At 55.3% G+C, this 25,343-nt stretch overlaps 9 protein-coding genes across 9 annotated transcripts; 4 read left to right on the forward strand and 5 right to left on the reverse strand.

The window, feature by feature from the left end:
* Positions 1-398: 398 nt before the first annotated feature.
* BO66DRAFT_380601 (ribonuclease P/MRP protein subunit POP1) lies at positions 399-3,560 on the forward strand. The gene is made up of 2 exons (XM_025645910.1): positions 399-944; positions 1,039-3,560. Exons 1-2 carry the CDS (start codon positions 525-527, stop codon positions 3,421-3,423), a joined length of 2,805 nt encoding a protein of 934 aa, XP_025500623.1. The 5' UTR covers positions 399-524; the 3' UTR covers positions 3,424-3,560.
* Positions 3,561-3,857: 297 nt separating this feature from the next.
* On the reverse strand, positions 3,858-5,352 carry BO66DRAFT_473925 (Mic19 family protein). The gene is made up of 4 exons (XM_025653098.1): positions 5,268-5,352; positions 4,936-5,174; positions 4,619-4,676; positions 3,858-4,518 (listed from the first exon to the last, which is right to left on the reverse strand). The coding sequence occupies exons 2-4, from the start codon at positions 4,992-4,994 to the stop codon at positions 3,994-3,996; spliced, it is 642 nt and encodes a 213-aa protein (XP_025500624.1). The 5' UTR covers positions 4,995-5,174; positions 5,268-5,352; the 3' UTR covers positions 3,858-3,993.
* A 735-nt stretch (positions 5,353-6,087) lies between these two features.
* glkA (glucokinase glkA) lies at positions 6,088-8,230 on the forward strand. Its single transcript, XM_025647970.1, has 2 exons — positions 6,088-6,664; positions 6,737-8,230. Exons 1-2 carry the CDS (start codon positions 6,482-6,484, stop codon positions 8,057-8,059), a joined length of 1,506 nt encoding a protein of 501 aa, XP_025500625.1. The 5' UTR covers positions 6,088-6,481; the 3' UTR covers positions 8,060-8,230.
* A 1,195-nt stretch (positions 8,231-9,425) lies between these two features.
* BO66DRAFT_380609 (MDR family MFS transporter) lies at positions 9,426-11,455 on the forward strand (the record flags this gene model as incomplete). The annotated part of the gene is made up of 3 exons (XM_025645911.1): positions 9,426-9,635; positions 9,701-10,507; positions 10,578-11,455. The coding sequence occupies 3 exons, from the start codon at positions 9,426-9,428 to the stop codon at positions 11,220-11,222; spliced, it is 1,662 nt and encodes a 553-aa protein (XP_025500626.1). The 3' UTR covers positions 11,223-11,455.
* Positions 11,456-11,510: 55 nt separating this feature from the next.
* BO66DRAFT_380611 (uncharacterized protein) lies at positions 11,511-13,317 on the reverse strand. The gene is made up of 4 exons (XM_025645912.1): positions 13,206-13,317; positions 12,033-12,361; positions 11,852-11,990; positions 11,511-11,723 (listed from the first exon to the last, which is right to left on the reverse strand). The coding sequence occupies exons 1-4, from the start codon at positions 13,302-13,304 to the stop codon at positions 11,571-11,573; spliced, it is 720 nt and encodes a 239-aa protein (XP_025500627.1). The 5' UTR covers positions 13,305-13,317; the 3' UTR covers positions 11,511-11,570.
* Positions 13,318-13,609: 292 nt separating this feature from the next.
* Positions 13,610-15,763, reverse strand: BO66DRAFT_431033 (cytochrome P450). The gene is made up of 2 exons (XM_025650559.1): positions 15,324-15,763; positions 13,610-15,239 (listed from the first exon to the last, which is right to left on the reverse strand). The coding sequence occupies exons 1-2, from the start codon at positions 15,405-15,407 to the stop codon at positions 13,647-13,649; spliced, it is 1,677 nt and encodes a 558-aa protein (XP_025500628.1). The 5' UTR covers positions 15,408-15,763; the 3' UTR covers positions 13,610-13,646.
* Positions 15,764-16,245: 482 nt separating this feature from the next.
* On the reverse strand, positions 16,246-18,327 carry BO66DRAFT_380616 (zf-C2HC5-domain-containing protein). The gene has a single exon (XM_025645913.1). The coding sequence runs from the start codon at positions 18,209-18,211 to the stop codon at positions 16,547-16,549; it is 1,665 nt and encodes a 554-aa protein (XP_025500629.1). The 5' UTR covers positions 18,212-18,327; the 3' UTR covers positions 16,246-16,546.
* A 234-nt stretch (positions 18,328-18,561) lies between these two features.
* Positions 18,562-23,456, reverse strand: BO66DRAFT_167453 (Mtc5p). Its single transcript, XM_025642271.1, has 3 exons — positions 23,429-23,456; positions 21,965-23,373; positions 18,562-21,913 (listed from the first exon to the last, which is right to left on the reverse strand). Exons 2-3 carry the CDS (start codon positions 23,064-23,066, stop codon positions 18,678-18,680), a joined length of 4,338 nt encoding a protein of 1,445 aa, XP_025500630.1. The 5' UTR covers positions 23,067-23,373; positions 23,429-23,456; the 3' UTR covers positions 18,562-18,677.
* A 239-nt stretch (positions 23,457-23,695) lies between these two features.
* BO66DRAFT_422584 (E2 ubiquitin-conjugating protein UBC13) lies at positions 23,696-25,059 on the forward strand. Its single transcript, XM_025650057.1, has 5 exons — positions 23,696-23,832; positions 23,918-23,977; positions 24,042-24,130; positions 24,193-24,324; positions 24,385-25,059. Exons 2-5 carry the CDS (start codon positions 23,925-23,927, stop codon positions 24,558-24,560), a joined length of 450 nt encoding a protein of 149 aa, XP_025500631.1. The 5' UTR covers positions 23,696-23,832; positions 23,918-23,924; the 3' UTR covers positions 24,561-25,059.
* The last annotated feature ends 284 nt before the right edge of the window (positions 25,060-25,343 follow it).

The following is a 25,343-nucleotide window of genomic DNA, read 5'->3' on the forward strand; positions in this document are numbered from 1 at the left end:
ATCAAAACCTGATCCATTGTAACTTTAGTCAATGATGTCAAAGAGTCTTGAGTCTTTTGGAGTCGTCGACGTAGAAGGCGTAACAAGCAGGCCGGTATACTCAGAAGCTGTGAAATACCCGTAGAGAGGAGATCAAGCCAACCATTAGCTTGCAAGGATCTACATGATTTTAAGCCCGAAGCTCGCAAGCGTTTAGATTTAGTAAGTTCACTGTTTGAAGACTGAGCCCCTCCAGTGGCTGTCATTGGTGGGTGCCTTTTTTTGTGTGTGGCTGTTTTGGCCGGCGCGGCGGGAGCGTGACTTGCGCTAAACCTGAACCTTTCCATGTGCCGGCCATGCATTTGTTCCCATTCCATCATTTTATCATTGACAGAAGTTACGATCAGGCAGGGATTAGAGAAGCGGAGAGGGTGAAAACAAAAGCTTCTACGAACCTGCCCTGCACCTTGTTTCTTTAATCCACTCCCGGACCAGTCATTTTTAATTTCCTTTATCCTTCCAAGACTCCTCTCAAAATCATACGGATGGCCCTCAATCCGCCTTCGAAGCGCACGGCGGCGGCGGCGGCGGCGGGGAGCAGAAACAACAACAGCACCACCACTAGCAGCCGCAATGGCAACAACAACACCAACAGCAACAACAGCAAAAGCAACAATGGCTTCTCGGCGGCTGCCGCCCGCAAGCGCGCCAAAACCTTCGACGCCCGGACCCTGGCCGTGCAGACCTCGGACGCGGCCCTGTCCGTCACCGGCGAGCTGGACGTCGCGGCGTACGTCGAGGCCCGGGAGTTCGAGATCCGGTCGCTGGAGGCCGGGATGCAGCGGTCGCGGGCGGCGTTGACGAGTCGGGCGTTCCAGAAGGTGCCGCGGGCGTTGCGGCGGCGGACGGCGAGTCATAATGTCAAGCGCGTACCGAGGCGGTTGAGGGCGAGGGCGAGGAGAGAGGTACGTCTTCTTTACGGGCGGAGGGTTTTCTTTTTGGGGAGGAGGTAAATTGTTCTCTCCTTTGCTAACCCCTTGAATTCTGCCATACGCACAGATGCTAGAAGACAACACCCCGACCGTCAACTCGCGCACCCGCAAACCCACCGAACAGATGCGCATCCGCCTCGAGACGGCGCGCCGCTTGCAGGGGTTGAACCGGCGGACGAAGGCGAAACGGGTGCAGCGGCGGGCGCAGCGGGCAGCTGAACTCAAACAACAACTGGAGGCGGCGGCGGCGGCGGCGAACACCGGGGGTGCAGCAACAACTCATGCGTTCGAGATCGCGCCGCGCGTGCCCAAGATTAAAAAGAACCAGCTCTCGCGTCCCGCGCCGCCGGAGGCCCGGTTCCGGAAACGGCAGCGCTGCAAGACCTGGCTGCCGACCCATATGTTCCATGCGAAGCGGGCGAAGATGACCACTTCGCTGGATCCGCTGTGGCGGTTTGCCGTGCCGTTGTCGCCGACGGAGAAGAGCTATCGGCCTACGCATCGGGCGAGGGGTACGAGGGGCTGTGTGGCGTGGGATTTGAGTTATATGGCTACCTTGCAGTTGGAGGGGGCGGGGGCGGCGGTGGAGGCTGTTTTGAGGGCCCTGGGGGTTGATGGTGATGCGGGGCAGGGTGCTTGGGGGGTCAAGGGGAGGAAGTGGAGGGAGGGGAAGAGAGGGTTACGGGCTTGGGTGTTTGAGGCTGCTGCGCCGCCGGGTGAGGGGGAGAGCAGGAGGCCGATTGCGGAGGTTATGTTGGTGTGGTGTGCTGCTGGGGCTGCGGGGGGTGAGGATCGGGATGTGGAAATGTTGGATGTTGATGCTGCTGCTGCTGGGAAACAAAAGAAGCAGCTGCTGCAGCAACGCAAGAAGCTTTGGATCCGTGTTCACCCGTCGGCTTTCCTGCAGCTGTGGAATGAGGTGCTGGTAATCTCGAAACAGCAGAACCCGCCCGTCATGGTCGAGGATCTCCGATTCGAGATTGGTAGTATTGAAATCACTGGCCCCGGGTCAATGGAGGCGTTGATCGCTTCCCTGAAGCCGGTCGTCGCGGATGGAAAGCCTTTCACACAGAATAGCCCGGAGGCTACTTGGAGCTCCTTGTTGGGGGTGTCCAACGCCGCTTCGTTACCGAGAGAGGCGCTGCTCGCCTTCTCTGTCTCCGATCCCCGATTGAGCCACCCTCCAAAGACCTTGAAACCCCCAACATCCGAGAGTGACATGCAGGATTTGGCGGTTCTGCTCTCTGACTGGCACCCGGATCGTACCCAGACTGCACCGGCTCTTTTTGATCGCCGTGCGCGTCTGGCCGCTGCGCGTCAGATGCCGAGCCAGAAGGCCATCAATCGGCGACGCTCAGCAGCTGGGCCGGGAGAAATCCCCCCAGCAAAGGAGACGGATCCGCAGATCCCTGTCATCGTCCTTGCGTGCCGATCGCCTGCGCAATCGAAGGACAACAACGCCCCGGGTAGCTGGACGATCCTGCTCCCTTGGAAATGCGTTCTCCCTGTCTGGTACAGCCTGATGTACTACCCTCTGTCAAGCGGAGGCATCCCCCGATTCGGAGGTCTCAAAGAGCAGCAACAGCTGGCGTTCGAATCCGGTGAACCCTGGTTCCCTGGCGACTACCCCGGAACCCGTGCCGGGTGGGAATGGGGTCTGCGCGAGCGAGAGGAGGCGAGAAAGGCATGGGAGCGAAGGCCCAAGGGGCGTCGGGTCGAATTCGACTCTCTGGATCTGCGCAATGGTCAGAAAGGCGAAATCGGCCGAGGCTGGGCATGCGATTGGGAAAGACTCGTTCAGGGCCCAGCCAAGGCTGCCGAGAATGCGCAGAGGACGGACAGAGAGGCAGATATCACTATGAGGGATGCTGCTGCTGATGCTACTACAAGCCTTCCACCGCTGAACATCCACCAACTTTCGTCATCACAAGCATCCCGCGCACTCAGTGATCGATCAGTCAGTGTTGATAACGCCACCCTTGCCACAGTTCGCATCTCCCTCGTCAGCCGTGGCACCCCGACTCCTCGAGCCCGCATCTACCGTCTCCCCACCAATGACCCAGACCTCAGACAGCGCTGGGTCTCCCTCGCTTCGAAGGAGACCGACCAAAGTAAACAATCCCGCGCCAACACCACCGCCACCGACAAGCCTCCAAGTAAAGACGACGCCCAACAGCGTCTCGCTGCATCGCTCATAGCCCCCTGCGCCGACACGGTCGATGACCGCCAGACACACCTCCCGCTTCCCTCTGAGGATGATCTGATTGGCTTCGTCACGACGGGCAACTACAACCTGGCGGAGGGCAAGGGAATGGGCATTGGGTCGATTCAGATCATCAAGGTCCGGAAGGCTACTACTAGCAAGGACAAAGCGAAGGCGAAGAAGAGCCTGTGCATTGTTCGGTCTGCGGGTGAATTGGTCGGGCGACTGGGGTATTGGGAGCTTGTTTAGCTGTGGATGGGATCTGAGTTGGAGGTAATGCTCTTCATGGTTGTATGTTGTATGTAGATGGGTTTCGGTCTTCATGATACCCCCGCAGTTTTGTAGAGTGAATTTATGGATGCCAATTAGGTGTGGTTTGAGGTGGGTGTTGAATATCAATGATCTCATGCGAAGGAGAAGGTTGGTTCCAGGCGGATGTTTTGAATGTCTTGGTTGGGGGTTTTAATGATGCCCATGTTGAGTTGTGTATGTTGCCAGGAAATGACCCTGCTGAGTCTTAACCTTTTCGTAAACGGAGACATGTGCTTGAATCTATGTAGCAAGCAGCCAAGATAAACCCCAAATCGACGGACATATACACAATGACACAAACCAAGAAGGGAAAACCACAGGAATCGAATCTATTCATAAAGAAACAACATAGCTAACACATACACACACTCACACAGAACTAACAACACACTTTACACAAACGTCAGTGGACGCATGTTCCCAAAGATCCCCCCCCCCTCTCTTTCTAAACCCGAGCAACCGCACATCGACTGTCTTTCTGTCTGTCTGTCCATTTTATCCCCGACTTTAACCGACAATCCGATCCACAAACGCCTCCTCCATCTTCGCGACCTCGCGCTTAAAGCTCTCGACCTCCTTCCAGCAGTTCAGCGGCCGCCGGTCGTTCAACCGCAGACAACCCACCACCTCCGCCCGGGCCTTCTCCACCTCCCCGTCCAGCTGCGCCAACCGCCGCCGGCCCTCGAGCCGGGCACGCAGCTCCTCGATCTCCGAGTTCACCGAGTCCCGCGACACGTCCAGGTTGATGGGCTTCTGGGCCTCCGGGGCCGCGGCAGCGGCGGGGGTGGCCTCGCGGCCGGCGAAGGGGATGCGGGGCGCATCCAGGTTCAGGGAGCCCGGCGGGTAGGCGATGTTCGGGGTGGATGTGGAGGATGTTGATGAAGAGGAAGAGGTGGCGGTGTCTTTGACTTCGGCGAGGCGCTTCTCGATCTCCGCGAGGGTCTGCTGTTCGCGGGCGCGGAGGCGTTCGAGTTCTTCCGAGACGCGCGCTTGGATCTGGAGTTCGAGGGCTTTGGCGCGGGAGGAGTCGGTCTTTTGTTTTTCGAGAAGAGTTAGTATGGTTGGGTGGATGATGGTTGTGGAGGAGATTTGGGGATTTGGGGGGTGGATTTAATTGTTCAAGGTAACGTACCTCGGTGTTGTTCTGGAGGGACTCAACTAGGTTGGAGGAGAATTGGACGGGGGAGTTGCTGGATTGGGAGTTGTTGTTAGCTTTCAAGTTTGCTTTGGTTCGGACTGATCCAGGCGCCATTGGAACTCATGAATGGTAGGTGTTGAGGTATGTGATTTCGCGGATTGGAAGGGTCGTGACGAAGTCGTCACCTTGGTTTCTCCAACCCATTGAGCCGCGCAATTGCGCCAATCTTGTTTTCTTGGCGCATGAGTGTAAATTGGGGAGACACACAAGCATGATGCAGGCGAGCTGCCTCAGCTGTGATGTGTACATACCTCGTGAAAACGTGTGTCGAGCCGGCCGAGGCCTCGGGCTTGGAGCTGCCGGCGCCCATGATGTGATGAATTGAGGGGTGTGTTAGGGAGGGTTCGTTATCAAGGAAAATGGGTTGAGTCCGTCAGCCACACGAAGACCGATGGTACGTTCAGGAGGAAGGCAGGGTAATGAGTGGCCGCTGAATGCACGGATCGGGGACAATTCCACTGTCGGCGGAGGGGATTGCATCTTGATGCTTCTGCATTCCCAGCCGACTTCCGCCGGTCATAGTCACGTGCCATTAGTCAGTGACGACGGATAGCTCCTGCCTTAGTGCCTTGATTTTTCTCACCTCTGCCTGAATGTCTGGATGCCTGGACGTGTGAATGCCTGAGGTGTCAGATCGGATAACTCTGCCTCGGTGCCTTGGCTCTTGGTGCCTAGTTAGTGCCTGATCTCGTGGCCTGGGGCTTGATACCGCATCCGGTACGGATTCAAAGTCGCCTGATCCTGCTCGTATCCCATCTTCCCGTATGGTGATGCTACCAACCATCAATCCCTCCCCCCCCGGGAAACATTGTTCTTTTAAGGTTACGTCTTTGTCTACAGTAGGCAGGGTCCTGATGATCACCGAGATGCAGCTGACATGATCGATGGTGTTCTTGTCTTTGACAGCTTCTGTACTCTGCAGGGGAAAGGGGGGACCAATCCTTCGTCGCGTGTTACCTACTCCGTACACAGTATAGTTCATTCTCTCCATATGCCCCAGATCAGAGGCATATCTGGAGATGTGGGAGGCCACATGTCTCATCATCAGGGGAAAATTACTCAGGATACTTGAGTAATACCGCACCATCGTGAGACTCACTTGGCAGAAAGGCTTCAGGTTCTCCATCGGGCCCCTTCCATTTCCTTCTCTACTAAACCTCTTTTGCCCTCACCGGTGAAGGAACGACCCAATCCCCCACCAGCACTCGTGGTTTCTGTACGTCATGGAATCTTGACAGTGCACTCGCTACGGGACTGTTGAATAATGAATACTGAATCAGAATTGAATAGTTACTGGATGGTTACCGTAAGAATCGGGAAGGGGACTCGGGAACTGGACAGGCGAAGGCGATGACCGGCGAACCCGGCCCTGTCGTTGGTTTTTTTTTCCTTGGGCGCCCCGCGACGGACTGACCTCATCGACCCCGCCATGAAAATGGGATAGTCTCATCATTATTCCCGTATTATTCTCTTTCCTCCGTCCTTCTGTCCTTTCGTTTATTATCCTGCTGTTACCCTCTCCACCTGCTCCATTTCTCCTCTCTCTCCCTCTCCAGAAATCCTTTCTTCATCTGCCTATTCACTCATCCACTCCTCCTCTCCATACTCGATCTCTCTCCCCCCCTCTCCCTCCGCAAGTCTATCTCCTCTTCCGGCCTACTACTTTCCCCTCCCCCGCCTCTCCCTCCAGTTTCTCTCTTTCCGGGAATCCTCTCCATATTCTTTGTCCTCGTCATCCTTGCGACATTCTCACTCTACTCTTCTCTTCCCCTCCTTCATCACATCAAAATCGTCATCATGTCTTCCCCAGTTCTCCAAGAGGCTGTGCGGATTGCCCGCCAGTTTGACTACCCCGCCGACGAGGTGCGTCGCGGTGTAACAGAGTACGTGCGCGAGATGGACGAGGGCTTGTCGCAAGAGCACACCACCCTGAGCCAGATCCCAACCTTCGTCACCTCTGTACCCAATGGCACAGAAAAGGTAAGAGAATCAGGCGCCGGGCCTCTTCCCTCCGGATCGATCCGGACCCCGCCAGCTGACCAGACACGACAGGGATTGTATTTGGCTGTAGACCTTGGCGGAACCAACTTCCGCGTGTGCTCCATTGACCTCCATGGAGACACCACTTTCTCCCTGACCCAGTCTAAGATCATGATCCCTCGGGAGACCATGTCCTCCGGCACCGCCAAGGATCTGTTCCTGTTCTTGGCACGTCAGATCGAGTCGTTCCTGCGCATTCACCACAACGAGCACTTTGAGGCACACATTCGACGCCGCAACCAGAAGAAGGACAACTGCGAGGAGGAACTCTTTGACCTGGGTTTCACCTTCAGTTTCCCCGTCCGCCAGCTGGGCATCAACAAGGGTACCCTGATCCGTTGGACCAAGGGCTTCGACATCCCCGATGCCGTGGGCCAGGATGTCTGCGCGTTGCTGCAGAGCGCCATCGATGAGCTGGATCTCCCCGTGCGTGTGGCCGCCCTAGTCAATGACACCGTGGGAACCTTGATGGCTCGCTCCTACACCTCCCCTGGTGCCACGGGTACTTTCCTCGGCGCCATCTTCGGCACGGGCACCAACGGTGCCTATGTCGAGAAGCTCGACCGCATCACCAAGATGCAGACCATTGAACACTCTTCGTACGACAAGTCTACCGGGGAGATGATCATCAACGCCGAATGGGGCAGCTTCGACAACCGCCTGAGCGTCCTTCCCAACACCGTTTATGACCAGCAACTGGACGCGGACAGCAACAACCCTGGCATTCAGATGTTCGAGAAGCGCGTCTCCGGTATGTTCCTGGGTGAGATCCTGCGCCGTGTCATGCTGGACATGCACGGCAACGAGTCCCTGGGTTTCCTCAAGTCTAGCGCATCGTCGACTGTCTCGGTCCCTAAGGAGTCGTCCCTCTTCCGCCAGTGGGGCATTGACACTAGCTTGTTGAGCTTGGTTGAGGCCGACAAGACCGAGAACCTGGATCAGATCAAGACGGCCCTGAAGGATCACCTGAAGATCGAGAACCCCAGCAACGACGATTGCAAAGCCATCCAGACCGTGGTACATGCTATTGGTAAGCGTGCCGCTCGTCTGGCTGCCGTGCCTCTGGCGGCTGTTCTCCACTCCACTGGCAAGCTGCAGTCGGAGGATCTGGTGGATATTGGTGTGGATGGCAGTCTGGTGGAGTTCTACCCCAACTTCGAGGGCCACATGCGGGATGCGCTCCGCGAGGTCCCCGAGGTTGGCGAGGCCGGTAACAAGAAAATCCGCATTGGTATCTCCAAGGATGGCAGTGGTGTGGGTGCTGCTTTGATCGCTCTCGTCGCCAGCAAAGAGGATGCCAAGAAGCCCAACACCAGCGGCCTGCGTGGCCAGTGAGGGATCGGGGGCATCTGATGTTTTTTGGTGATTTTTCAATGTTGCTTCAACTTTTGTTGGATTGAGCGGCCTTTTGCTAGGATATCAGGCATTGATGTCGAGTCTGGACTCGGACCTGCAAGGGAAATGGCTGAAATTCCGCATGGATCAGGTGTTGGCAGAGCGGCTGGGAAGTAGGGAGGTGCTGGATACACTATCATGTTTTACGGCGTTGCACAACTGTTTGATTGGCACATCTTGTGAATATATCCTAGGTTTACTGGTTGGGAATAACAAATAAGCTCTACCTTTCTTGCTAGCATAATGGCCCTTTTGGTCATGTCCAGTTGATCAGGCCGCAATAGTTTTGGGATAGGGATATCCATCCCTTCGTCCAGATGGGAACATTGTGATCAAGCCCGCATGAGAGTATTGTGAGTATGATCCTCTCGGCTGAGCCAGAGCTAAGAGCCTCTTGACAGCCCCATTCTCTTTTTATGACTGGCCGATGAGGATGCATTCACTTAACTACAGGCCTGTGTGTGGTTGAATGTTCTTCTATCTTCGGACTGCGGAAGTAGATATCCGCCCGAATGTCCGGACGACAGCAGGCAAAGTCTCCACGGACGGCCGTGCCATGCATGCAGCTGTTGATGGCTCACTCATTCATCATAGCCTGTGTGACCATCCCAATCCCACCTGTCACTGCATGCGTTCAGCCCCGATTTCCTGACCTCTTCCAGTCCAGGCCAGGCCAGGCCAGAGAGAGGGTGGTGAGCTAGTCCGGGGCCATACAAAAGAAGACCTCTGGGAATGGACACGAGCATGCAACAGGGATGGACACCACAGTCAGCATGGGGTTACAGCCATGCTTTCCGACCGTCGTGTCTGCAGTGGATGGATGGATTCCCTTCTGATGACGACAAACGCCGTCAGGGTGGAAAGGAAAGGAAAGGGAAAAGGGAAAAGGTCCGGTGGTACAGCCGGTTCCAAATTAGGGAGGGACTTTGTTCTGCCAGTGCCAGTGCCTGCTGGCCAGTGTTGATTCAGTGATCTCGTCTTGCCATTTCCTTTCTTTCCACTTGATTGACATTGCTATTGTTGGTACTGCACTGACTGACTGAGCGTTTGGTTTCCTCTGCCTCCAACACTAACGTTGTCACGGCACCTTGACCCATTCACCTTACCGTTGATTCGATTTATCGGTCCATGCTAGTCCAAGAATCATCTACATCTTGCTGGTGATATAGTGACTCTATTCGACTGATACCACAGAGAGGGCGTGTGTGTTTTCCTTCATCCAGGGACCATGTCTCGTCAGGCGTCGTCGATCGAGTTGACTCCTCCGCGTAACAGAAGGGAGATGAGAAAGGCGGCTTCCAGCAGAATGCAATCCACTGATCGCGACAGTACTCCTGCACACTCGTCCCGTGGAGCGTCCTCCCATTCTCAGATCCATGTGCCGCTGAATGAAGCCAAGTCAACAAGCTCGCGTCACGGTGATGACGCTGCTGGTTCAGAGCCAGAATATCCCACTTCGTGGAAGCTTGCCCTGATTCTCATCGGACTTTCCATCTCTCTATTCTGTATTGCTTTGGTAAGTGATCTCATCCAAGTTGAAACTAACGTGTGGAGCTCCCCTGACTCTCTTCTCGTGTCAAGGACAATACGATCCTGGCCACGGCCATCCCCAAGATCACCGATCAGTTCCACTCCCTGGACGACGTGGGTTGGTACGGCAGTGCCTACCTCCTCACGACCTGTGCGCTCACCTTGATCTTCGGCAAGCTGTACACATTCTACTCGACGAAATGGGTGTATCTGATTGCGCTGGCCATCTTCGAGGTCGGGTCGTTGATCTGCGCGTTAGCCCCCAATTCGGTGGCTCTGATCATCGGGCGAGCCGTTGCAGGGGTCGGATCAGCCGGTCTCTTCTCCGGGGCCATGCTGATTGTTGCCCAAACAGCACCGCTAGAACGAAGACCGGTCTACGCTGGCACGCTGGCCGGGATGTATGGCGTGGCCAGTGTGGCCGGGCCGCTCATGGGGGGCGCGTTCACCGATCACCTCAGCTGGCGGTGGTGCTTCTACATCAATCTGCCCATCGGTGGGCTGACCATCCTGTTTATCCTTATGTTCTTCAAGGCACCTAGGTCGGTCAAGAGCACGTACGGATTCAGGGATCAAGTGTCTCAGCTGGATCTCCCCGGCACGGCCTTCTTTCTCCCGGGCGTCATCTGCATGCTCCTGGCGTTGCAGTGGGGTGGTACCACCTACGCCTGGAACAATGGCCGCATCATCGCGCTGTTCCTCCTGTCTGGGTTACTCATTCTGTGCTTTATCGGGACGCAAATCTGGGGCAAGGACAAGGCCACCATTCCACCGAGACTGATCAAGAATCGGAACGTCTGGGGTGGGGCGTTTTTCACCTTTTGTATGGGCGGCTCGTTTTTCACCTTCGTCTACTATGTGAGTGCCCCTCTTTTTGCTTTGTGTCTGTGTCAAGTGACGAATCAGCAGCTAATATACTTGCAAATAGCTGCCGATCTGGTTCCAGGCAATCAAGGGCGTATCAGCGACCAAGTCGGGCATCATGAACCTCCCCATGTTGCTGGGTGTCGTTGTGTTCGCCATGGTCGCCGGAGTCCTGATCTCGGTCTTCGGGTACTACACGCCATTCCTGCTGGCATCGCCCGTGTTCGTGGCCATCGGCGGGGGCCTCCTCAGCACACTGGAGCCCGACTCGAAGGCGGCCCACTGGATCGGCTACCAGATCATCATCGGGATCGGAGCGGGCATCGGCCTACAGCAGCCGATGCTGGTGTGTCAGGCCGCGCTCGGCCCGGCCGACGTGCCCAGCGCCACGGCCATCGTCGTGTTCACGCAGACGCTCGGCGGCGCGATCTTCGTGTCGGTCGCCCAGAACGTGTTCCAGAACAAGCTGCGCGAGAACCTGGGGCATATCGGGGGGCTGGACGTACGCCAGGTGATGGGCGCCGGAGCGACCATGCTACGCCACGTCGTGCCGGAGAGTACGCTGCCGCAGGCTTTGGAGGCGTACAATTCGGCCATCATGCAGACCTTCTATGTGGCCGTGGCGATGGGGGCGCTGGCGCTGGTGGGGGCGTTGCCTATTGAATGGCTGTCCGTCAAGGGACGAAGGATTGAGCGGACGGCCGCTTGATGTAGGCTGGGAGTGGCTGGACTGATTCTTATGCTGCTTCGCAAAAGTGTAATCTTCTTTGCTTTTTACACTTTCTATAATGACTGGGGCTGGGTTTCAGATTGCTACATCATGGATGTATGTAGATTTATCCTTTTCAGTTGGCAGGTCGGGGAATCCATACAGTGGCGGGGTGATGTACTGTAATATGCTAATATGATACGAACGCGAAGCATTATTAGTCTATGGTTGACGATTGGGCCCCTATCGTTTTTTGACAGAATAGCCTAGCCCCAAGCCCCAAGCACCCATTGTGGAACAAAAAAGTATTATGCAGCCCATATCCAAGACGCCAGATTTTGACACTGGCTATACCACCGCATACAAACTCAAATACACCCCCCAGATCACCCCACAGGCACTCCCAAACACCACGCGCCGGTCCACCGGCACCACCGTGTACATGAGCACCGAGACAAGCGGCCGATACTTGAGCCGCGCCATCATGATCGGCCGGAAGTCCTGCCCCCAGCTCAAAAGTCAGCATCGTCTCGTCATCGTCAAGTCACCTAAGCCCGAGCCCCAGCCATCAAGGGAACAACACCTCCCCCCAAAAGTCCAACCACAGTCAAGGTAAAAAGAGCACCTACCTCACGCACCAACCCCCAACACGCCGCCCAACCCACCCCCTTCAACAAATTGATCAACACCACAAACAGCACGATATTCATCACCGACCCCACCGTCTGATCCAGCAGGAACTTGGCGAGGAAGTTGCGGACTCCGTTGCTGCTGCTGCCGTTGCTGCTGCCGCTGCTGCGGGGGTAGAACCTCCCCGCTTGCCTTTTCGGGTCTTGGTCTTTGGCTTTGTCTTTGGCTTTGGTCGTGGTGTTTTCGGGAAAGATGGGGATGAAGCCGGGGATGGGGATGCATACTTCCCCTTTCGGTGGTGCGGCCTTCGTAGTGGTGGGGGTGGATGATGTCCCGGGAATGGTGGTGGTGGTGGTGGTGAGGGCCGACGACCACCACCGCCGCCGCCAGGAGGGGAACCCCGGGAAGCGGGATTCGAGGAACCGTTGCCACAGGAAGTTGGGGAGGACGCTGAGGAGGCCGTAGATGAGGAATTGGAGGAGGGCGGTGGGGTTTAGGTGGAATGGTTTCTGGGAAGGGAAATTAGGGGGGCGAGGAGGGGGAGGGGTTAAGGGGGGTAAGTAGGGGGATGGTGGACAGGTGGATGAGTATAGGGAGGGTCCGGTTTCTGGTTGTTCTGGGGTGACGGGGAGGGGGTTTGGGTTGGGGTGGTTGGGGCTGGGTTGGGGCTCCAATATTTGTGTGGGTGGGGGATAGGCTTGGTGTTTAGATTATAAAAAAAGGAAGAGAGAAGCTGGATCTCGGTGTTGATGAGGTCTGTTTCTCGGCATGAATCAAGTGCCCTGCTAGGTGGTAAGTGCCTAGTGTATCCATGATGTCCTGGGGACATGACACGAAGGGAATGGCCAGCCTGGAGAAGTATACAGATTACCCGTTTAGGTAATTGATGTATACATCATGATCATGGATCATAGGGTTGGTGCCTCCCGTAGTGGACTCGGCCTCGGACTCGGGATGATCCGGAAGATCATTTGCCGACAAGGCGTCAAGGCCCAAGGGTTCACCGTTTCAACACGGCAGGGCAGGGCAAGGCACGGCAAAGGCAAAAGGCAAAGGCGGGGAAACTCAGAACCCCAGAGAAACAAATCCAGAGTTGAGTTGTAGGACCCTCTCTCTCTCTCTCTCTCATCCACTTACCACCACTATCCAGTACCCCCAAACTATTCCCCCATTTCCCCATTTCCCCAATTCCCCCATTTCCCCCCAAATCATGTTAGTCATGCATGACAGAGGTCAATGTTGTGGAGGACACCGCGGATTCTTGTATGTATATAGCGTGTTTTGTGTGTTTTTTTATACATGCACGGGATTGGGGAAAAATTGACGACGGGAAAAAGAAATCAAGCTACGTACACCGCGGTGGTACTGATCTATGACCTGAGCGAGGAGATTGGCAATGGCATTAAGGAAGGTCGATTGTATGAAGGTCGTGGTCAGCGCCGAAGGGGGCATCTCGGTGTTTGGGGGAACAAAGATGAAAGTTAAAAGCAAAACAATAGGCAACGAAAATAGGTTAACGAGAGTCTGAATATCGAGCAGATCAAAGGAAATAAACGAGTGACTGATTTCTTGATATGTAAGAAGGGGAGTGGGAGAGAAATGTAGGGGAAGAGAAGGGCAGTCTGTCTCGCTGCCTGGGGATGGCGGCACGTGTCCGGCACGTGTCCTTCCGATAGCGTCGATTTACTTAGTATCGGCCCTGCAACCAGCCTCTACTGTGCACTGGAAGGTTGGATTGGATTTCGAGGAAGTTATGTACTGTGCTTTAGGTGTTCTCAATCTACATCAGCTTAGCTACGTACGCACTCGTACAGTCACATTGGGCCCTTCTTTGGCACTGGTGAAGTGATCCACCAGCGCCAAGTGGCCCCCGGCGTCCTCCCCGCGGTGGTCGGCCAACGCCAGATCAAAGAGGAAGATCAACCGTGCAATCGTCAGTCGCATCTCCATGAAAGCCATGCTCTTGCCGATGCAGCCACGCGGACCGATGCTGAATGGGCAGAACGCACGCCGCGCGACCTCGACATCCTCTTTACTCGTCTCCCAGGACTCGAACTCCGTCTTACACGTCGCGCCTTCGATCCAGCGCTCCGGCAGGTACGCACCGGGTTGACGGTAGTACGCAGCCTGGCGGTGGATAGAGAAGGTCGGCGTCCCGCAATCTGTCCCCTCAGGCAGGAACACCCCGTCCACCATGGCGCCGCCCTCCATCACCTCGCGGGGAGGCGCCCCCGGCACGGCGGGAGCCAGCCGCAGCGCCTCGTCCAGACAAGCTTTCAAGTACACCAGCTCGTTGAGTTGGCTGCCCGAGACAATGTCCTCGACAGAAGTAAACGCCCCGCGGACCTCGTCCTTCAGCCGCTCCATCGCATGCGGGTTGCGCACCAGATAGAACACCGTGGCCGAGAGGGTGGTCGACGTCGTGTCGCTGCCCGCGATCATCAGGACGTTGGCCTCGCCCCAGAGCTCCGGGGTGGTCAGCCCCTGTCCGGACTCCGGGTCCCGGGCGTTCAGCAGGTAGTAGAAGAAATCGCGTTTGGCGTCGTGGCCCGCCTGGGTGCGTTCCTGGGCGCGCTTCGTGGCCTCGACCCGGGAGTTCATGATAAAGTTCCAGCGGTCGTTGGTCAACCGATGAATGAAGATCTGGTCCAGGTGCCATCGATCGAGCGGCATCCACAGACCACACTGGAAGTGTTCCCCCGCAATGTCAGCCAAACCCACCAGAAAGCACAGAAGAAACTGGGGCACACTCACGATATAATGCCGATTCGCCGCGCGATCCACCAACTCGACCAACCTCCGCCGGCTACTCTCAATCAACATATCAAAGCTCTTCCCAAAACATAACTCCCCCATCACATCATACGTGAGATAACTAAACCACCGGCCCAAATCCTGCACCACTGCCGGCCCCTGTTTCTCCCCACCTCCACCTTCCGTTGGAGTCTGTTGCAGCGGCCTCCCCACCAACCCACTACAAAGCTGCCGCACATGCAAGAGCATAACATCCTCCATACTCTTCAACGCATGGTCGGCAAACGCCTGGCTCAGGACGCGGCGCTTGCGGCCGTGCGCCGTCTTATCGATGACGTTGTGCGTGTTGTAGACGCCCTTGATGGCCGGGAACGCGTTGTAGAAGTCGGCCTTCTTGAGTCGCTTCCCGTGGCCGTAGATGTCGTGCAGCCCTTGCGCGGTGTTGACGGACACGAAATTCGGCGCCACCCGCACGTGGCTGCCGTACTGGGCGTGGAGTGTGTGTAGCCAGAGGTGGCGGTCGCCGCGGAGGCCGTGGTACAGCTGGACCCAGGGGGTGAGCGAGGCGAGCAGGGGGCCCGGGAGGTGGTGGAGCGGGTGGAGGTAGCGGTTGTAGAGGGTGTAGAGGAGGGTCTGTTTGCATCCATACCCCATTAGTAGTATTCTTCGAAAGAGCAACGATAGGGCGAATCTGAGGGTAAATCGGTGTGCACTTACCACCGCGGAGAGTAACCCCAGCACACCCAAGGCGATTCCGCCCGGGGATAGTGATATGGCGTCCCAGCTCAGCTGGCTTAACATCCTTCTGTTGCCCTGCTTGCCTTGACACTGGCTTGATGGATGTAACTCGAAGAGTTGGTCTCTCGACCCGAAGAAAGAAGGGGGGGAGCAAGTATTAATAAGGTAGGTAGCAGTCGTATAAGCACCACTCCAGCCAGTACTTTATCAAATCCACTCACTCGTGTTCAGTGGCAGCTGCTGATACCTTGTATCTCAGATACGATGACCCTCCGTAAATGGTAAGTGGTGGTTGGCCGAATCTACCCGCTTCGAACCGAGCTTGTATACTGCGGCACTGCCAACTTCCCCGCAAACGTCACTTCCCGCTCTCGGTTCGTGATGTTTCGAGTAAAGAAGTGAATTGTAAGACACGGGGCCAAGGTGGGGAGCAAACTGATAGGTAATATTGAAAGATGCAGATGGCTAATATTTATGGTGCAATATATACCTACCGACCGGCCGGTCTTTGAATTAATAATGCCCTGCATACCCTTGGTTTCTCGGTTACTTGCGGGCTTTGACGCAGCGCAGCAGCTAGTTAGCAGCTTGGGCGAGTGACTGACTAACTGGCTGGCTGTTGCGTTCCATGGTCCATAATCACTCCTCACCTTATGGCTGATCTATTGGCGTCATGATCCAGCGGAGCAGGTTTCTGGTACTTTAGTGCGGAGGAATTTGGGTTGAATTGTTGGTGGTTAGCTAGTTGTTGGCTATGCTTTTCATTATCCGTGGGGTGTACTGTATAGGTAAGTATAGAAGTAATATAGATGCGGCATATGTCTGATGTGTAACGTCTGACAGGCTATAGGATACTATTATTACTGATAGGATTACTACCTAGCAGGTATCGCCCTTCCGAACACGAGCCCTAGCTCCCATTGTAGCCCAGCAATTACCCAGTACGAGAGTCTACTCCAAGTTGAGATTAATACGGGCTCTGGCTTTCATTGTGCCCCACCGAAGGATACGATGGCTCGCTAGCTTGAGAGATACGTAGTGTGGTTTTTGCTGTGGTGTATAGCACCAGCGAGAACTGGAACACACTTAGATACTATGCAAGGGGAACGTTGAGTATGTACAAGCCAACACACTCACTCCTGGACGCAGGGAGAGAGGAAGGAACTGCACGGTGACGCCAGAATCTTTGCGCCTCCATAGGATCATGTATACCCATGCGCCCCGCCATCCAGAATCCACTGCTCGTTATCGTCGTTGTCGTCCTGCACCCGCCGCCAGGTTGGCTGGCGCTCCTTGCGCGCCGTCTCGGGCTGCTTACCGTCGGCCGTTTTCCACACCGGCCGGAGCAGCCCGCCAGCCGCCAGGAGCGGATTGTTGCTAAACGCGTGGCCACCGCTGCTCCCACGATCGGCCTCATCTCGCTGCGGAGCCTTGGCCTCATTGTCATCTTCGTCCACCCCCTCCTCCGCGGCCTTCGACGACCCGGTCGCTTCCGCGGCGGACTGATACACCCGCGTCACTCGACCACCCTTGATATCCAAGCTCATGATGGTCTTCTTCTTCTCCCACTCCGGCCGGGCCTTCTCCTCCATCTCCCGCATGATGCGCTGCTGCTTTTTGAGGGCCAGCGCCCGCTGCGCCGGGGTCATCCACAGCGTCGACGCGACATTGGGGGTCTCAAAGTCCGCCGCCTCGTCCACCACCCGCGTGCGCTTGGCGTTCTGTGCCTGGAACTGTAGCAGCTTATCGCGATGCGCGCGGGCCGCATCCAGCTTATTATTGCTGGTACTGTTACTTCCCGGTCCCAGCCCCGGTCCCCCGTCCCGGTGCTGGACGCTCTCATTGTGGGCCCGCATCTTCTCCTGGCCCCGTTCCGTGCGCAGCTCCCGGATCATGCTCTGCACCTCGTCGCTCGACAGCAGCGGCGTCCCGCAGAACGAGCACGGCTGCAGCCCCTCCAGCGCGCAGATGATCTTCCCGCAGTTCAGACAGTTCGGCGCCGGGTCGAAGAGCGGGTGGATGCTGGCGTAGCACGTACATTTCCGGCCCCCCGGGCCCAGCGTCGGGTTTGTGGACACCTCCAGCGCGGCGATCGCGGCTGTCAGGTCGGTGATGTTCGTTGTCGTCAGGGCGCCGCCGCCCTTGGCCGACGACGACGAGGACGAGCCTCCTCCGCCTACATTTGCGGCGCCACGCGCCGTTGACTTGGCAGCTTTCGACTTCACGTTAGGTAGGAGATCCGAGATGACGGGTCCCGCGGCTGAAGGTGGGGCTTTGTTGTTCTTGCCGGTGGTGGTGGTGGTGGTGGATGTAGGCCGGGGAGGGGCGGGCGACTGGTTGCGCGATGAGGTAGCGGATGATCCTTGAGAAGATGTGACCGGTAGATTTCGTAGACCGAGAGATGGCTTCGCATCCGGTCGACCCCGGCCTGACATCGAGACAGGCATGTAATCCTCATTTTGATCCTCCTTTCTGTATCCGCCGGTCACGTCGCCGAAGTTCTCGGGCCGGCGCACAGGGCCAGCGCTGTGGAGCGGTGGCTTTGACTTCTTGCCTTTTCGGCCTGAACTGCTGCTGGTGTTTCTGGGAGGTGCGGACGGTGTGCTTGAGGGGGCGGGGGCGGATGTCGGTGCTGGTGAGGACGCGGCGGAGCGCTGCGGCGGCGGGGCCGAACGGCGGGAGCTGAAGGCAGCGATGAATTCGAATGCGGCCGGCGAGTCACCCAAGAGGTTCTTGAGGTGGTTGGCTCCTTCTTCCTTGGAGAGGCTGGCGGCGTAGTCGATGATCTGGGTGAGCGATTCCTGGTCCAACGGAAGAAGCTCCGCTAGCCGGGGAACGCCCCATGCGACAAGACCGGTGTTGCTCATAGTAGTTCGGCAATGGGTACGTAAGAGTAAGATTAAGATAGCGTCTAGTTCTGAGATACCCTACTCCTCATGTCGGACGGTGGTGAAGATGAGGTAGGTCACAAAGTGAGTGATGGCGTGGGTCAATGATCGAGAAATGACGAGTGTGATCGACTTTGGCCGATAAGCGGTTGGTTCGTGGCCAGATCTTTCAGGCATCACATCGACACTCTCCATGTCGAGATCTTATCATTCGTGTCCATGACCTTTACATAGTTAAGTTACAACCGGCTGATTACAAAGCAAGCAGAAGCTCATTTTCAAAACAGCTTTCCGCTCTATCTCCTACGTGATCGATTATGGTAAACGGACCATATCTCAAAAGTAGGATTAATCCCAGCACCTAACCCTAGAGCTACCAAAACAAAGAAAAAACCGAAGGGGTATACACAACGTCGCTAGCTAGAAACGCAGAGACAAATGACCATCATCTATTCTCAACAACCTGATTCATCGAAGACTTCTTGGGGACAAACGAAGTCGACGACAGCTTCGATCTTCTTTTGTCGTCCCGTAGTCGCAGCCCTCTGCTCAATCCTCCACCCAGGCCTTTCGCCAGAGATGCAAAAGGCGAGACGCTCTGCGATCGATCGGCGTCTTCTCCATGTTGAGCACTATTAGGTGCCGTGGCGTGTTCACCGGAATTTTTCGTGGAGACTGCCCCATCAGACTTCTTACTTCGATGCCGATGGTGGGTGCTCTCCCGCTCTTGTGGACTCGTTGGGTCTGTGGTTACGTCCCAGGGTGAGGCGGGATCTATGTCAATGAAATCAGAGCATTTACACCCGCAGCCGCTCGGACAGTATCGGTATTCGTCTTGCTCAGCGTGATCATCAGGATGAGTGTCTGCGGAAGCCATGGAGAACCAGCCTCGATGGCAATCAAAGCAGCTGACATGACCGCAGCCGAGACAGGGAATAAGCATTCCGTCCACCACCTCGCCGCATACAACACACGGCAACTTCAGAGCAAGTGACTGTTTTGGTTTGCAGTTGGGGCACGTGACGGTGGATGTCGCAGTCCCCTTCATGTGACTCTTGGAGGTCAACGCTTCAACGGCAGCTTTTGTGGCGAAGATCGAATGTTGAAGTGCCTGTCCACACTTATTGCAATGGCGTTGAATGTCCAGGCCTCGATTCTCCTCATCAATAGGCACCGTGGTCGCGCCCCGATGTTTTGAGATTGGGAAAGAGAATGAATCATGGTGACCATTGGCATTTTGGCGAGGAACATGCAGGTCCTTGAGAGGACTAGCTATGCCGCCAATTTTGAGAACCTCACTGCGTTGTACGGGCAATGCCCAGATTGAAAGGAGGTGGGCGTATGCTGCTCGATATGAATGGTATAGACCTTCTTTCTTTGGGTCAAGAAACGTGTTCTGTGAGCTACCGCTGTCAAAGGCATTGTGATTCTTGAATGTTGTTTGCAGTCTCGCCCGGGGTTTCGCAGGCGACGGTCGCTCACTTTCCGTGTCGGAATGGGTTTGTGAAGTAAGCGCGGTAGAGGTAGTCAGATAGTCCGGAACCGCCGAAGCAGGCTTGGCCGCAAGAGCACTGGTGACCCACATACCGGATCCACCGGTCGTATGTAGGCTGCCACTTGGACTTTGCTTCTTCTTCGACAATGCAGTCGCGGGAGGGGACGCCGAAGAGGGCCCAAAGGTGAAAGACCGGGAAAGGGAAGAGGCAAGAACAGAACCAAGCCCCGATGCACTTCGAGGCTGAGACTGCTGATCGGGCGAGGCTGCTATTGATACATTTTGGCTCCAAGTTTTCCGGTCTGCCGGTAGGGCCGCAACTCGAGAGTTCAGCGGGGGAGTTGTTCCCGTAGAATAAGGAGGAGTGGAGTCAACACGCCAGATCTCGGAGGATGAGCGTCCGGAACTGTGTGTGATGGGAGTTGTATGGCTTTCTTTTGGTGTGGTGGCAAGGGGAGTCGCAGTATGTGATTTGTTTTGTATCACTGTATGCGGAGGGTAAAAGTCGAACGAGAATGAATGTTCTTCCATGCGCTTAGAGACACTCCTACTGTGATGAACCTTCTCCTTCGCCGATATCTCTTCATTATTTGGTTCGTGCAGGACACATGACAGCATCGCGATCATCTGTACATCGCCGATTCGTTCGAAGTGATCAAATAGAGATGGAATGAGCCAGTGACTACCAAAAGGGTGATCCCCCCATCTTATTGACGAGGCTTGGGACCCCTTCGAGCTCCTATTATGGCTCTTGGCGTCGTAAGTAAGATCAATAGCACTGTCTTTTCGCTGAATGCGCGGCGGTCTTCCTAGTTGGTCTAGACTAGAGGCAAGCATCGATGATTTCCGGTTGTGAAGAATGAGCCTTAGGAGGCCCCAGATTCGAGCTAGCTCGTGGTACCCGTGATCAAGGGCGACGGCAGAATTATGGGCACACACATCCGTGGCTTTGCCACAGATACGATATCCGACAGCCAATTCGCGTTTTGCTGGTAGCATATCACTGAAGTCGTGGATCGATATCACGTTCTGAGGCGGATCAGACGATTTCGTGGTCACTGCTCCCGCTGTTGACCTCTGGGAATTATCTGTAGAGCGTGGCCTATAAATCCCTAGGCTGCCACCACTCCTCCATGTTTGAGGAGTCGGGAATCGGTGCTGCAACCCTGATAAGATACCGGAGGACCCAGAAGAGCTTGAACTCTCCGCGTCCGAGTCATCGGAATACTCTGATGCGCCATCATCAGTGCTGGCAATCGTAGCAGAAGGCCGCGGACCAGGCGAGCTCGTCTGCAATCGGCCAAACCCTTCAAAAACTTTATCGGCTCTAGAGAGCCTGGACATCTCTCTCAGGCCTAAGTTTTCCATCCATTCTGCCGATTTATCATTCTTGGAGGGAAAAAAGCATACCAAACGGCCGTCATTTGCCCACAACGCACCACATCCCTTAGCCACAGGCACCATAACGTTGGCATTGACTGGACGAAGTAGTTCCGAGCTCATGCCTAAGTCTTGGCTTTGGGATAGCCCGACTTCGTCCTCATCGCTTGACTCCTCTCCCTCGAGCTGGCCATTGATTGGGGACTTGACAGTCTCGGCTGTTTCTCCAGAAATCCATGCCATACTTTCCTCAAGTGTGCTTTCGCCCAGTAGATAACGAAGCACCCCTTCCAAGCAGCCTCGCTTGTGAGTCAAGTAGGTATCTGCTATCTTCCGAGTTTCTGCCACGAGCTTGTCGGCAAGCTCATCGGTAACTGCGGCAGTCTTCTGTACGTTGAATATAGGAATGGAAGCCCGGGGGTAATCACTCGGAAACTTGATATCAACTTTCAAGAAAAGAGAGTCGCCATCAGCACCCCACGGGCCGTTGAGGGATATCATCGCTTTCCTTTGCCTGACATCAACGGACTCAAAAGATACCTTGGTGAACTTCTCTCCAACATGAGTGATCTCATCACCCAGGGTCTCGATGTCCCAGCCAGAGATCTTCACGCCGCGCATCCATGCGATAGGGTTGGTGTCGGCTCGAACGTTCGTCCGCCCCTGCATGCCTATCCTGGAGTCCGGGTTGCCTCCACCTTGTGTCCAGCCGCGCGCATATGGGATAGAAATCGTATTCAGCCCCTTGTTGCGGGAGGTTTGTGGCGTGGCGCTTTGTTGGGTCTTCGGCGAGAGGGACCCTGTGTCTTCATCATCTTGGTCGGCGTTCGTATCCCGAAAGGACTTGTAGACCGCACCTTTACGGGTAAGATTAAAGTTAGAGATAAACGACTTTCCTTTCTCATAGCCCACTCGTTGTAAGATATCCGGGTCAACCCTGTGCAATCGGAGTTCTCGATCGGTGCCCCATGAGACGAGCTGGAAATCTCTATGATCAATCCCATCAGCTATACCCCCACGAGCTCTCCATAGGAACTCCTTCACTTGACCTTTATGCCCCGGGAAGCTGTGAACCAACGGAAGATCCTCGCCGGGATTGGCACCCTCTCCGAGTCTGCGGCTGTACAAGTGAAGATCACTGTTACCTCTCTGCGGCATGGCTAAGACACCCCAACCGAATGGGGTGTTTCGTGCGCGCCACACGGGGAACGGTGCCCGGATGAGCTTCTCAGGAACCTCGGTATCGACTGTGTAATCCCAGAACTTGATCGTCCGATCGAGTGAGCAAGTCGTGAGAGCCCCGGGTCTTACTCTATTCCAATCGAGGCCGTAAATCTTCGTGTCATGTGCTTGGATGGATGTGATCGGGTACGCGCCCATCCGTTTGTCCCAGATCCGTAGAAACTTGTCATGCGAGCTCGCGATCACATTTGGGTCCTGTCGATTCCACTTCACCTGTGTTGCGCCAGCAAACCAGTCGGAGAATGATATGGCGGGCCTGGAGGTGATGCGCAGATCCCAGCAGTGAACAAAACTATCAACAGCACAGGTGGCCAACATGTCCGGATGATGCGCCGAGAAGTTGATGTCGGTGATCGCCCGCGTGTGGGCGTGCAGTACATGCTCAATTGAACTCTCCGAAGTCTTCATCCCCAAGTTCCAGACCAGTGCTTTCTGATTCGATGTACTGACGACCCAGTAGTCTCGGGCCGCGAATGGCGACCATTGGACATCCGCGACCTCCCACGGTGTGTGATGAGGCAGGTACCGGGGCGGGGAGTAAGGCGAGTCCAGATCAATAACGTGCAGACCCTCCTTGGAAGCTAGCACCACATCCCGTCCACATGGCGATATGGACATAGACCCAACAGGTTGCTCCACATGAAATGAACTATCTTCGCCGAATGTTGGACTTTCATAGGCCGACGTCGGTGGCCTGGGCTCACTGGTGTCCGTCATGGTTCCGTCGTCTGGCCAGGCCGTCGGAAGCTCCGTCCTCGTTGCGCTGCGTCTCGGCTGCTATCCACACCCTGGAAAAGTATCGAATTCAAGCAGGAATGCGAGCATGAGAGATGTGATCGTGTGCGATAGAGCGTGTTGGTCTCATGTCGACTCTCGATAACATAAAGGACCGGTCAACTGCGGATAATGGACAATTGAGAGGAAGCAGTAGCGCGCATTGAGCAAGTATGGAGCTGGTCGAAGTTCGGAGCTTTGCATGCAATGGGCATGCGGGGTCTTGAGAGAGGTAATGAGCTAGAGATAGCTGAGCAAGCGCGCTATTAGCCAATGATCTCATCAATGAAGCTGGCCTAACTCACAAGCAAGCCTACCTCAAGCAAGCGCATCTGCCCCAAAGGAGTCGAGACACTGAGGCTCAGTCGCAGCTCCACAAGTCTGGGGGAATCCGGACTTTCCATTTCGGGTCAAGGCACCTGCACGGATGGTGTTCCGAGCAACCCGTGCATATTGCGGTGGGTGACAAATACCCGAAATGCAGTGCCCCTCTGTCGGGTTACGTCGATTCAGATTAGTTTCCGGAAGAGGATCACGTATAGCACGTATAGACAACTGAAGCTGTTGGTCTTTCTTTTCTTTTTGTTTCCTTCTCAACAAGCAGCTCACAGGTCGACTGCTGTTTTTCTTTTTGTTTTGCCTTCTCTTCTCCTCTTTGGTGTAGGAACTTGATTTATCACTCTTCAGACAGGCCAAAAGCAGAGAAACCGTAGGCCCCGCCCCACCTTCGAGTACTTGAAGGCGCTAGGAACCCAAGGGTCTGGATGTATACTAAGGTTCATTTCAATCTACAGGTCCAAAATGGCGTTGCCGAAGAGAATCATCAAGGAAACTGAGCGCCTGATGGCGGAGCCGTAAGTCGAGTCTGCCTCGAGTCCTCGTCTCCTACAAGACTGGCTAACGTATCTCCATCCGCAGGGTTCCCGGCATCAACGCTGTCCCGCATGAAGACAACTTGCGCTACTTCGATGTCTCGATCCACGGACCTGCACAGTCGCCGTACGAAGGTATATCGTCTGGAAATTTGCGAGGAATAGCCTGATTGGCCGCTAACCACTCGCTTGTGAAGGTGGCATCTTCCGTCTCGAACTGTTTTTGCCCGAGGACTACCCCATGACTCCCCCGAAGATCCGCTTCTTGACGAAGATCTACCACCCCAACATCGACCGGCTGGGACGGATCTGCTTGGACGTGCTCAAGAGTATGTTCTCTACGGAACTTATGCCACGGGGAAAGGGATGAGAACTAACCACCAAACTAGACAACTGGTCCCCCGCTTTACAAATCCGCACGATCCTACTCTCAATCCAGGCCTTGCTGGGTGCCCCGAACCCCGACGACCCGCTCGCCAACGACGTCGCCCAACGCTGGAAGGAGGATGAGCCGGCTGCCATACAGACCGCGAAAGAGTGGACTAGAACCCACGCCATGACTTAGATGTATGCCGTTCAACTCTTGGGGACGGGGGAGAAGAGAGAAAGAAAAGAAGCTTCGGTGGTAGCCTCTTCCCCAGGTTGCCTGCCATTGACACGAACCCGGTAGGCACAACAAAACGTCTGTGACGTGACCCATGAGACCTCAAAGAAGAAACAACAGAGAAGAAAAGTGCCTCTCGTTCTTTTTTCCTTAAGATCCCCTCCAGTATTCTTCCCGCGTCAGTCTTTACAGCTACTTCACTTGCGGCTCTGCAGGGAGAGAGGGACAAGCCGGCATTGCACTTGAGGGATGACAGCTCTGCACCTTTGGATTCTACATTCATTCACTCGTGTAGATGGCAGCAAAGGCTGTTCCTCATATCTGGGAAATCTTGGTGCTGGTCCTGTGGTTTTCTCTTTTTTTTGTTGCTCTCTTCGAGAATGTAGTTAGTTCCGCTTAGCCATAGTCGCCCTGGTGGGGCGCTTGCGCATGGATAGATAGCAATGTACATATGATCTCCAAACTTGCTTTTGTGTCAGCTCATATTAAGTGAGGGAATAGTTTTACCTCGCGACCTGTATGCCAGGAAGCTGAGATGTAGACTGAGAAAGCTTCTGCTATGGGCTTAACTATATGAGCTGAGAGTTGGTGGGTTATTCATGATGGTGGGTCTAGTGCAGCAGTGAAGAGGAAAGATATGTACAGTACTAGCCTATATAGCTGCAGGAGGATAGCTGCATCGACAAACAACCAGCCTCACACTTTCTCCAAAGTTCTACTTTATCAAGCTGATATTGGTTATTC

Source organism: Aspergillus aculeatinus (assembly GCF_003184765.1).
Source record: "Aspergillus aculeatinus CBS 121060 unplaced genomic scaffold BO66scaffold_47, whole genome shotgun sequence".
Classification (NCBI taxonomy): domain Eukaryota; kingdom Fungi; phylum Ascomycota; class Eurotiomycetes; order Eurotiales; family Aspergillaceae; genus Aspergillus; species Aspergillus aculeatinus.